General features: G+C 45.7%; 1 protein-coding gene across 3 annotated transcripts in view; it reads left to right on the top strand.

Annotated features, from left to right (window-relative positions):
• The window catches only part of Tnc (tenascin C), an 85693-nt gene that overhangs the window by 20823 nt on the left and 52706 nt on the right, over positions 1–12164 (top strand). For all 3 annotated transcript variants that reach the window (XM_055611713.1, XM_055611712.1, XM_055611711.1), the window contains exons 2-6: positions 2027–2608; positions 4556–5965; positions 7656–7919; positions 8754–8869; positions 9573–9729. In XM_055611713.1, the coding sequence (XP_055467688.1) occupies positions 2152–2608; positions 4556–5965; positions 7656–7919; positions 8754–8869; positions 9573–9729 (2404 nt within the window). In that variant the 5' untranslated portion in view covers positions 2027–2151. The remainder of the gene's footprint in view (positions 1–2026; positions 2609–4555; positions 5966–7655; positions 7920–8753; positions 8870–9572; positions 9730–12164) is intronic.

Genomic DNA, 12164 nt, shown 5'->3' with positions numbered 1-12164 from the left:
GTGTGTGTGTGTGTGTGTGTGTGTGTGTGTGTGTGTGTGTGTGTGTGTGTGTGTGTGTGTGTGTGTGTGTGTGTGTGTACACGCGCACATGCACAAAAGCCAGAAGTCAACCTCAAGTGCCTTTCCTCAATTTTTTTAGGAGCCATCAACCTTAGTTTTTGTTGTTGTTTTTGAAGTGTTGCTGTTGTTGTTGTTGATGATGATGGTGATGTTTTGAGACTGGGCCTCTCACTTGTCCAAAACTAGCAGATTATGTAGGAGCCTCCGGGAGCTCCAAGCATGTGCTCCTATGCCCAGCCTTCCATATGGATTCTGGGAACAAACTCAAGTCCTTGTGCCTTCATGACAAACACTTTGGTGACTTAGCCACCTTTGAAATTGTTTTGAGCCCTACTTTATAAAACAGGTGGAGGTCATGGATTAAAGAATAAATACTTACCTTACAGAACCAGAAAGTGCTTAGATGTGACTTCCACAACACTGAAGATGTTCCCTATAGCACAGAAGCACCCCCAATCCTCAGAGCACCATAAGCTGATGTGAAAGATGACACTCAAAGATCTGTAGATCTCAACTACACAATGAAATAGCCTCTCTCTTCCCACGTTATTCTTAAGTCTTCCTTCAGGGCTCAACCATCATCTCAGGTATATGTCTTGATGAAAGAAGACTCTATGTTAAGTACTGATTACTCTCATATGTATGCAAGTCATTATTTTGTAAGTCTTAAAACCAGCCAGAATTTAGTGGGTCATTCATATTTTCACTCAGTAATTTCTCAAGCACCTTTGACAGCTCCCTTCCCTGACCTGAATCTCTATGCATATGAATGGCTACATGACAGATAAGCAGAGCAGTTTAGCAGTCAGAACTCCTTCAAGATACATCCTCCTCCACACTCTGTCTCATCTAATCCTTCTCACTATTTAAGTCTCATCCTAAATTGCATCCTTTCTAATAGCCCATACTCTGCCATTCCTTGGACAATTCCGTTGTTTTTCAAAGCCACAGCAGTTGGCACTATACTCAGAAAATGCATCATCTCTGTTCTTGTTTTTTCTTTGTTCCCTAAATACTGAAAAGATTATTCCATTTTCTCCTTAGTTCTGTTTGTTAAGTCCCACCAGAATAGATGCTTGGTCTTGTATTTATCTCTACCACCCACAGAACTTTTGTTGTTATAGAATATTCAGTATAAATTCTGTCAGCACTGGTCAATATGAGAAGACACTGGAAGATCATGAACATCTCTTAATTTGGACAGCTGATTCAGAAGTACTCTGTCAAGTTCTTCTAAAGCTTGACTATGGAATGTTCTGCATAGACAAATTAAGGAGAAGGGAATTTGGGGTACAAAGAATAAATATAATGCAAGAGCCAGGTGATAAGAAAGAAGCAATGTAGAAATTAAGATCTCAGTTTTTCTCTGCGTTCTTTATCTTCCCCTCTGTCTCCCTGATAGAGAGAAACTGCAGAGCTTACTTCAGCACGGAGAATCAGTAATTACAGTCAGGAGTCACTGAACATCTCCTGGGGCTACAGCCTTCACAGCACCATAAAACTTCCCTTGGAAGGCGTGTCTAGTAAACACTGAGGGACAGTGAATGATTTCTACATAATGTTTTTATTACAGCAGTTGTTGTTGTTTTCTTGCCCCCCCCCACGACTGGCCAAGATTTTCACTGTGAAAAGTGAAATAAGGGGAAGAATTAGGTACCTTATCCAAGTACCCAGATCTGAGGCTGAGATACAAACCCATGCCTACCTTTTCCAAATGTTTTTCCATGTTTTTCTATCTACTGTCTCCTTACATTTCCAAAACTTGAATGATGAATAACATTGGTCTTTCAAACTGGAAGATTTTTCTAGACACCATTTTATATCCTCACAACAGTATATAATAAAGGAATATCAAGAAAGTTTCAGACACAGGAGACAAGACACCAATGTTCACTTGGAAGTGCAACTACTCCACAGCGTGCATTAGTACTAGACACTACTAACTATTGGTTTCCTTTATTTGTAGATCATTCTTCCAAGAAGATCGGGGGCATCCAACTGTATTCTATTAAGGACATCTAAATTCCTAAGTCTACTGGGAGATAAGACAACCTACAGATCTACAGACACCTCGCCAATCCAACCTCCACCATGGGGGCCATGACCTGGATATTGCCAGGCATCTTTCTAGCTTTGTTTGCCCTCACTTCCGAAGGTGGGGTCCTCAAGAAAGTTATCAGGCACAAGCGACAGAGTGGGGTGAACATGACCCTGCCAGAGGAGAATCAGCCAGTGGTGTTCAACCATGTCTATAACATCAAGTTGCCCATCGGCTCTCAGTGCTCGGTGGATCTGGAGTCAGACAGTGGAGAAAAGGACCTGACCCCCACACCAGAATCCAGTGGAGGCTTCCAGGAGCACACAGCAGATGGTGGTAACCAGATTGTGTTCACACACCGCATCAACATCCCTCGCCGGGCGTGTGGCTGCGCTGCGGCTCCAGACGTGAAGGAGCTTCTGAGCAGGCTAGAGGAGCTGGAGATGCTGGTATCATCTCTAAGGGAGCAGTGCACCATGGGTACAGGCTGTTGTCTCCAACCTGCAGAAGGTAGGTTGCTCAGAAAGCAAAAGGGTGGGTTAACCCTGTTTCTGCACAAATAGGAAAAATGATGAGCAGAGAGGGATCCATGAGTGGTTTCTAAAGCTGGTTTCCTGGGAAACTAGACAGTCAAGGTGTGTGTGTGTGTGTGTGTGTGAGAGAGAGAGAGAGAGAGAGAGAGAGAGAGAGATTAAGGTCAGGTAAATGTGCAGAGTGCAGCCATCTCTCCTCTGTTCTTGGAAGTATCATGGTAATAATAATTCTCTCGGTAATTTTCTGGCATTTGACAAATCTGCTTCAGTTAATTGTGTCTTTTTAGATTTATTGGTATGGAGAGTTGGCTCAGCAGTTAAAGAGAACTTGCTCTCCCAGAGGGTCCAGGTTCGATTTCCATTACATACACGGTCACTCACATCTGTGACTCCACTCCCAGGAGATTAACACCCTCTCGTAACCTCACAATGAACCAGCCACACAAGTATATAAACATGTACATAAACATACATTCAGGCGAAGAACTTACACACACACAACTTAATAAAATAAATAAATCTAAATGCTTTAAGAGTTATTTATTTGGCTGTCTACCCTTGTGTGTTTATGTCTGAGTATGGGTCTGTCCGTCTGCAGCCATGCACTCTCACACATGTGCACTAAGGCCAGAAGAAGGTGTTGGGCATCGTCTGTCGCTACCTGTCTAGTCCTTTGAGGAATCATCTCTCCTTGAACCTGGGGCTCATTTTCTCTCAGCTAGTCTAGAACCCAGCAAGTCTCAGTGATCTCCCTATCTCTACTCACTGAGAGATAAGGTTACAGGCATATGTGAGACACACAGCTCATAGGAGCTGGGATCTGAACTCTGATCCTCACAATTACACAGCAAGCACCTTCAGCTACTGAGCCATCACCTCTCCAGTCCCCACTTTAATTTTATCTTGGCCATACTTGTTTCACCCTATAATCTAGTTCTTAGTTACCCAAAAATATCTAAGAATAACGTAATGTTCCTTCTCCCAAAGGCAATCTCTCAAAGAGACTGCTATATCCCCATCACTTTGTTGTACAAACAGAGTAGCAAAGATCCAGAGGGGAGTGAGGTTCTCCGCATCCTTCAGAGTTGGGTCTTAACACAGTATTCCACAGTCCTGTGTAAAAAGCCATGCTTCTGCCTGGGTGGTGCTAAGTCTGTGGGACCAGGAAGGAAGTATTCTACTGTGATGGAACACAGTGTGATTATGGAAAGATGGCCAGGCCAGGGCCTTACATACAGCCACTTGTGTGGACTAGACAGTGTGTCTTGTATGATCCCCCCAACAACCTTTTAAGATAAGGTTTCACATCCCTCTGTAAATCTAAAACCTGAGGTTTTAAAAGTGGACCAAACATTACAGGATGACTCCGTGATAAAGAAGGACGTAGACTTTGCACATACTTGATGTCGTCACGCTCCCTGAGGGATACCCTGGACCTTTGTGCACCCATTCAAGGAATTCTGCTGCTTTGAAGTTCATTACCTCCACTTCCCAAGGTCCATAAAACTACAGAAGCTTTAGCTTCAAATCAGAAATGAGTGTCTGTTTCCATCACTTAGAAAATACTACTAGAAAGGACCTTGATAATGATTTCAAGAGTGGACCCAACCACCATATGCAAAGAGTGCTGTGGGACTGTAGGCTTCTAATGAAATGTTTTTAATTTTTAAAAATTTTAATAGATCAATCCATTTTCTATCTATCCACTCTCTTGAGGAAAAATGTAGGTGAGAAGACATGGGAGGCTTAAAGTTAATGTAGCTTGACTGTGAATGTGAATTCTATCGGATTTTTCCACTAAGAACTTACTCTCTGAGCCAGTTGATGCAGATGAATCTGGGTCAGGGATTTTTTCATGTGAGTAGAAAAACAAACAAACCTGCCCTGATGGAACTCAGCTAAGTACCTGTTATCTTCATTGCAGGCCGTCTGGACACCAGGCCCTTCTGCAGTGGCCGTGGCAACTTCAGTGCTGAAGGATGTGGCTGTGTTTGTGAACCCGGCTGGAAAGGCCCCAACTGCTCTGAGCCAGAATGTCCTGGGAACTGTAACCTCCAAGGCCAGTGCCTTGATGGACAGTGTGTCTGTGATGAGGGCTTCACTGGCGAAGACTGCAGCCAGCTGGCCTGTCCCAATGACTGCAATGACCAGGGCAGGTGTGTGAACGGAGTCTGTGTGTGCTTCGAAGGCTATGCTGGGGAGGACTGTGGCCTGGAAGTCTGCCCGGTACCCTGCAGTGAGGAGCACGGGGTGTGTGTGGACGGCAGGTGTGTGTGCAAAGATGGCTTCGCTGGTGATGACTGCAATGAGCCCCTGTGCCTCAACAACTGCTACAGCCGTGGGCGGTGCGTAGAGAATGAGTGTGTGTGTGACGAGGGCTTCACTGGCGAGGACTGCAGCGAGCTCATCTGCCCCAGGGACTGCTTCGACCGCGGCCGCTGCGTCAATGGCACCTGCTACTGTGAGGAAGGTTTCACAGGCGAAGACTGTGGCACGCTCACCTGCGCCAACGACTGCCAGGGCCACGGCCAGTGCGAGGAGGGGCAGTGTGTTTGTGACGAGGGCTTTGCGGGCGCAGACTGCAGTGAAAAGCGGTGCCCTGCGGACTGTCACCACCGTGGCCGCTGCCTCAACGGGCAGTGTGAGTGTGATGATGGCTTCACAGGGCCCGACTGTGCGGATCTCCAGTGTCCCAACGGCTGCAGCGGGCACGGCCGCTGTGTCAACGGGCAGTGTGTGTGCGACGAGGGCTACACTGGAGAAGACTGCAGCCAGCGGCGATGCCCCAGTGACTGCCACAACCGGGGCCTCTGTGTACAGGGCAAGTGCGTATGTGAACAAGGCTTCAAGGGCTTTGACTGCAGTGAGATGAGCTGTCCCAACGACTGCCACCAGCAAGGCCGCTGTGTGAACGGCATGTGCGTCTGTGACGACGACTACACTGGGGAAGACTGCAGAGACCGCCGCTGTCCCCGCGACTGCAGCCAGCGAGGCCGCTGTGTGGACGGACAGTGCCTGTGTGAGGATGGCTTCACTGGGCCTGACTGTGCTGAGCTCTCCTGCCCCAGCGACTGCCACGGCCATGGCCGCTGTGTGAACGGGCAGTGCATCTGCCACGAGGGATTCACTGGCAAAGACTGCAAAGAGCAAAGGTGCCCCAGTGACTGCCACGGCCAAGGCCGCTGTGAAGATGGCCAGTGCATCTGTCACGAAGGCTTCACGGGCCTGGACTGTGGGCAGCGCTCCTGCCCCAGTGACTGCAGCAACCAGGGACAATGTGTCTCTGGCCGCTGCATCTGCAATGAAGGCTACACAGGGACAGACTGCTCTGAGGGTGAGTATCTGCAAGCTGGCATGCAAGTGGTCCTGACGGGGTAGATACCTGATGCCTACCAGAGAGTGATATTTGCATATATTTATCAATATACCAATTCTTTCCGTGTGTCCTGTGAGTGTATTCTGTTAAACACACACTCTTTCTCTGACCCTATGGGCATCTTGCCACTGGGCAACCAGGACTCAAAAGACTCCAAGCTGGAGTCTATTATCAAATGCTTTTTGCTAATTATCGGCTTCCTTTCCTTCTCTACTCTGACTTTAAAACAGCAGCAAACAAAGCTCTTCTATTTGAATGGAAGTGATGATTCTGCTGGACTGAAGGATTAAATAGACATTATTATTACATAAGGTGAACTTGATGCAGTCAGCTAAATAGCTGCTAGTTACCTGGGAAATAGACTTGTTCCCTAAGGTTTTTGTTGTTGTTAGGGGGGGGGGTTGTTTTGTTTTGTTTTGTTTTTTCATGCTAGCTTTATCCAAGGGCTGTGAGCATCTCCCCAAGGAACACTGTTCCCAGTAGTAATCACAGGTAGAGGGATATAGTATGTATTCAGGAAATATTGACTAAATGAAAATGCAGCAAAGAACAAAACACTTGTGTTCCATGATGGTCTTTTTCTGGATTTCTCTCGTCCACCTATAATGATAAAGAACATCAGCCAAAGATAGATAGGGACAAATAAATAGCCTCAGTGTTTAGTATGGTTGAATTACGCAAGCTTAGCAAAGAGATATGAATTCTAAACAAGATGTAGGCAACCACAGGCAAAACTCTTGGCCTTACTCACACTTACAGAACAAAAGAGTCTGGTTAGAGGAAGCCTTGAAGACTCACTCACAGGGAGTCATGAGGAAACAATACTTTTCTGTACCCTGGTCTAAGTCTGAGCCAAGTCCCAGAAAGTGGGAAAGTGAGAGGGACCAGGTGACATGCAGTTTCAAAAACAACACTATTGACCAAGGACTTTAGCGTGAAAGTCATTGGATTCGTGGGTTCAAAGCTACTTCTGATGGCAAAAGCCTGTAAGCCCAGCTATTACAGAGGTTGAAGCAAGATGATCTCAAATTCAAGGCCTGCCTGAACTACAGAGTGCAGCTAGATAAGATCATTAAAATAGGTTGTATGGAATTTGCAGAGAATTGATGAAAATAATTTTAAAGTAAAAAAAAGGGGGGCAGGAACTTGGTTATAGTGAAAGCAAAGGACTTTTAAGTATTTTTTAGATTTATTTGTTTTATATTTTATATGTACTAGTGTTTAGCTTGCATGTATTCATATGAGGTATCTGTGAGCCTGTACCTGTAGATGTTAAAAGAGGACACCACATCCCCTGGAACTAGAGTTATGGATGGTTGTGAGCTACCATTTGGATGCTGGGAATGGAGCCCTGGTCCTCTGCAAGAACAAAAGTACTCTTAAACACTGCCTGATCTTTCTAGTCCCTTGACTGACAGAACTCTTACCTAGTGTGCAAAAGACCCTAACTTCAAACACCACTTAAAAAGAAAAGATAAATCATAGCAGGGTTCTGACTGAGTCCAGAAGTTTAGGAACAGCATGTTTCAAGAAGAGACAACTTCAGGTTTCTGTTTCAAACAGTAGAAGAGACTTGTCAATAGAGTTAAACCTACAGGGTACTAGAGGTATACTCCTGACCCCCAATATCCTTTCTTATTCCTCTCAGTGTCCCCTCCCAAAGACCTCATTGTGACAGAAGTAACAGAAGAGACTGTAAATCTGGCATGGGACAATGAGATGCGAGTCACCGAGTACCTCATTATATACACACCCACGCATGCTGGCGGCCTGGAGATGCAGTTCCGCGTGCCTGGGGACCAGACATCCACCACCATCCAGGAGCTGGAGCCGGGAGTGGAGTACTTCATCCGTGTGTTCGCCATCCTGGAGAACGAGAGGAGCATCCCCGTCAGTGCCAGGGTCGCCACCTGTGAGTAAATGGAGGCTCTATTGTAGGCTCTCCTGTCCTTGGCCCCGCTGTGGAGCACGCTCTGCTCTAAGTGCTCAATACATACCCACACATTTAACCCCGCGAGACAGAAGCAGTTGTCAGCCCCACGTACGGGTGAGAAAACTGGGACCATCTCCTCTCAACACAGCTAACAAAGCGGGCACTGGGCTATGACCTGGGAAGTCTTGCGAAATTAGATCTTTACCGTCTTACCAACAATGGATGGAGTTCTAGTCTATTAAATTCACTGTTTCAAGTTGTTCTTTTAAGAGTCAGTGTAATTACCTTCATGCCTGAAAAGCAAGCTGTGGCTAGAAACTGGCCCTTACTTGCTTAGTAATAACCGCATTGGCCTCTCCTTACTGGCTGTGCAGTGCATGCCAGGAACCAGGCCAGCAGACTTCACGGAATGTATCACTCAGTCCTTGGTGCATTCCCAAGGGCAGACACCGTTACCACCTTCTCCCAGGAAAAGTAATGATCTCAGGGCTCTGTGTAAACCTTGTCCAAGGTCACAATGTTATCAGTGGTGGAGGTAGATGCTGGCATAGGTCTGTCTGATTCCAAATCCTGTGCCTGCTTTGTCAGCTCAACCACGTGACATCGCAAATAGGCAGTCATGGGATCGCTCCTTGCAGGGATTTTCATATCTTCTCAGGGTAGGCAGCATGCTGGAAAAGCTGTTAAGTAGACCGCAGATTTGATAACCAGCCTCAAAGCGACAGCTGTCCAGCACACGGCTGATCTGCAGCTGGGAGGCCGCTACCAAGACTCTTGCCCTTTCTTAAGTCCTACCTGTGCTGTTCCTTACAGACTTGCCTGCACCTGAAGGTCTAAAATTCAAGTCTATCAAGGAGACATCTGTGGAAGTCGAGTGGGATCCTCTAGACATTGCTTTTGAAACGTGGGAGATCATCTTCCGGAATATGGTGAGGGCTCTATGGAAGAGCAGCATGTGACACGGAGGGTCGGCAAAGTGGTCAAAAGTTCCTGCAGATTTTATGTTACTCGGTTTCCTTAGCTTTGGATGGAAGACTAGGCATTACCACTTTGTGTTTTCACATAAACAGTTTAAGTGATGTTGATTTCCCCCATTATTAATAAGTAAAAAAGTATATCACTTAGGGATGAGAGTCCAGACAAATGTAAATTAAGTCATCTCTAGGTATGGACTTGCAAATCTCTATTTGGAGGTAATAGAACCAGAATCAGTCTGACCCATACAGTACCTCCTGGCATGTCTGAAATTTGAGTAGAACTCCCTAGGCCGCCCCAAAGCAGGTAACTCAGGTTTCTGGTTGTAACCCAGGGCCTGCTCCCAGTTATCTGAGAGACCATAGGACAATCCACCAAAATCTCTGATCAACTGCCGAGTTATAGAAGGAAGGGTTGAGTTGCAGCTCTCACATCATTCTTTTTGACAGGGACAGGGTAAGTGTAGGAGTCTACAGGAGGAAGAAATAAACCCAATAAGCAGCTTATTTCTGTGTTCTCAGCATCTAACTTCCCAATCTGCTGTGGTACATAGGAAGCACCTAATGAACAACTGAAACAAAAAGCAGAAATGAATGAAGCATGGGAATGCAGGCTATCACTGCCTCTGAATCTTAGCTCTGTGCTTCCATCTTGCAGAATAAAGAAGATGAGGGAGAAATCACCAAAAGCTTGAGGAGGCCAGAGACCTCTTACCGCCAAACTGGCCTTGCTCCTGGCCAAGAATATGAAATATCTCTGCACATTGTGAAAAACAACACCCGAGGCCCCGGCCTGAAGAAGGTGACCACAACCCGTGAGTATCGGCCAAGACCCATGACAGAGCTGACTGTGTGTCACTGCACCTTCTGGCTCATAGCACACTCTCTGACACAGCAGCCACATCACTGGGTTTTGCTTACTAATATAAAGTCAGGTGGGTACCTCCCATGATAATTCTGCAGGCCTGTGGCTTGGCCTTGGGCTCAGTTCGTGATGTTTGTCCTTGGCGGGGATCACTCTTGCATCTCTGTGGAGTGGGACTGCCTGGCCTAGAATGGTCCCAGTCAAGACAGTCTCCTGTAATCTCTGGAAGCAGAGACAGGAGTATTAGCATGAGTTCAAGGTCATCCTGGGCTCCATAGTGAGTTCCAGCATAATGTACCCTATGGAGTGAGACACTGTCTCAAAAAAAAAGAAAAAAGAAAAATCAAAGCTTAACAAGATGGCAGTTTTCTGTTTTGTGGGATCTCATTATTAGGTTAGCCTGTTTGCATGGCTATGTATTAGATTCAAAACTGACTTCTCTGTCACTACTACCAGAGAAAATTCTCAGGCCAGTCCACTTGTGAGAGACAGAGAAACAGAAGTATCCCCTCTCTGAAGTTCCTGAAAGTCACATTCTCAGAGACTGTAGATGCAGAAAGAGAAATCAATGAATCTATCACAAATCATCTTCCACATCATCTCATTTAATACTAATACCAACTCTCCCCTGACAGAGGCAAGGCGTGTCTGTGCACACATGGTATTGGGCATGAAGGATAGTGGCTGAGCCTTGGAGAAGCTGAGTCACTAACATCGCGCAGTCCAGACACTCATGGTCATGGCTCTAAGCACAGCTGCCGTTAGAACCTTTCCTCCGCCAGCCTTGACTACGCTCTGGATTTTGCAGAATGCTTATTTCGTGTCTCAATAGGGCTTGACGATATTTCCGTCAGAAAAGCACAGGCTGTGCAAACACAAGGAGTTGAATTTAGGGCACAGCACCCACAGAAGGCAGGCATGCAGATGTGATCAAGAGCTGAGGAGTGGACAAGCATCAGGGTCCCTGATGCTTGCCGACCCGGTCAAGGCTAGCTAGAGACCCTGTCTCAAAAAGTAATGTAGACAGTTCCTGAAGGACGATGCCTGAGGTTGACCTCTGGCCTACGAACACACTCACACATATACACACTCACGCACATTCTTTCACACACACTCATGCACATGTGTGCACAGACGGCTTTCACCTGACATGAATGCCTTAGAAACTCTTGGGGTAGAATGGGATTTCACACAGGAGACCTCAAGGGGGTATAACTGAATTTGGAATTGTTCTAACAGAAAACTTTTTAAGATAATGGGAGAATAGGGAAATCAATCCCACACTGACATTCAGTAAGAAAACATCTTATTTCTTCAAGAGAACAGATGCGCCAGCTTTTTGAGAAGTCAACTCTTGTTGGCAAGGGGTTGCTGGGAAAGTTAAATCTGTTGACAAATGACAAGATGGAACATCTTGCGCTTAGACACTTGCACGTTCTGCATAGCTCTGGGCCAATTCATAGGACCATCTCCTTCGTAAGCAAATGTTTTCCATCATCCTGACAACAGCTCTCTGTGGTAGGTATGAGGCAGGTACTGACAGGAAAAAATCATTAGATCACCAGTAAGGCAGAGAAAAGATCAAGGAAATGCTTATCCTCCGTAGGCAAAGCACACAGAAGAGACAAATGACATTCATTTTACCTGTCCTTTGCTCTTAATCCAAATTTGAGGCTCAGCTGCTTGGTGTTCTGCTTTTTAAAAGGCAAACACACAGCCTTTGAAGTTCCGAAACATGTAAATACCAACAGTGATGAACGCGCTCTTTGCTGCTCCTTTTGTGGATGTTTCTGAGAATTTTCCCAGAATTAAACGACCTTAACTTTTTGGTGCAAAACATGTTTGATTCCTTCTTACTGGCACCTCCTCAAGGATTATTGTGATCAGCTTGGACATGTAAATAAATGCTGACAAGATCCATGATCCTATGAGAGGGAAACTGTGTGCTGGTCCTTGGTTCAAGTTGCCTCTTCCACATTGCTTCTCACTTTGGAATATTCCACTTTATGCCTCACATCAAATGTTTAGAAAACTGGGTTCATAACATCTTCTCATGAGGTTGTCTTAAAAACGAGGCACAGATGGCACAGCAAGATGGGATGTGGTCAGCACAGAATAATGGTCATCTTCGTTATTCAAGGGACCAAAAAGTAGGGTTATCAGTATCCTTAACCACACCTCAGTCTCCTTAAAAGTTTAAGTGGCTTTGTGACTGACAGCTGCAAGAATGCAAGACAGTGTCACTACCCATGCAATAGGATCATTTTCATGATATATTTTGTACCTGATACATAACCACTTAGAATTAAGAAAATGGACCACAACAGCATCCTCACAATCTATTAAAAGTCGGTCCTCTTCTCAAACTTTGCATGAGTCCCAGCT

Source organism: Psammomys obesus, unplaced genomic scaffold, assembly GCF_907164565.1.
Source record: "Psammomys obesus unplaced genomic scaffold, mPsaObe1.curated_primary_1811, whole genome shotgun sequence".
Classification (NCBI taxonomy): Eukaryota; Metazoa; Chordata; class Mammalia; order Rodentia; family Muridae; genus Psammomys; species Psammomys obesus.
The sequence above is the reverse complement of the archived record's forward strand: the minus strand, read 5'-3'. Positions and strand labels throughout refer to the sequence as shown.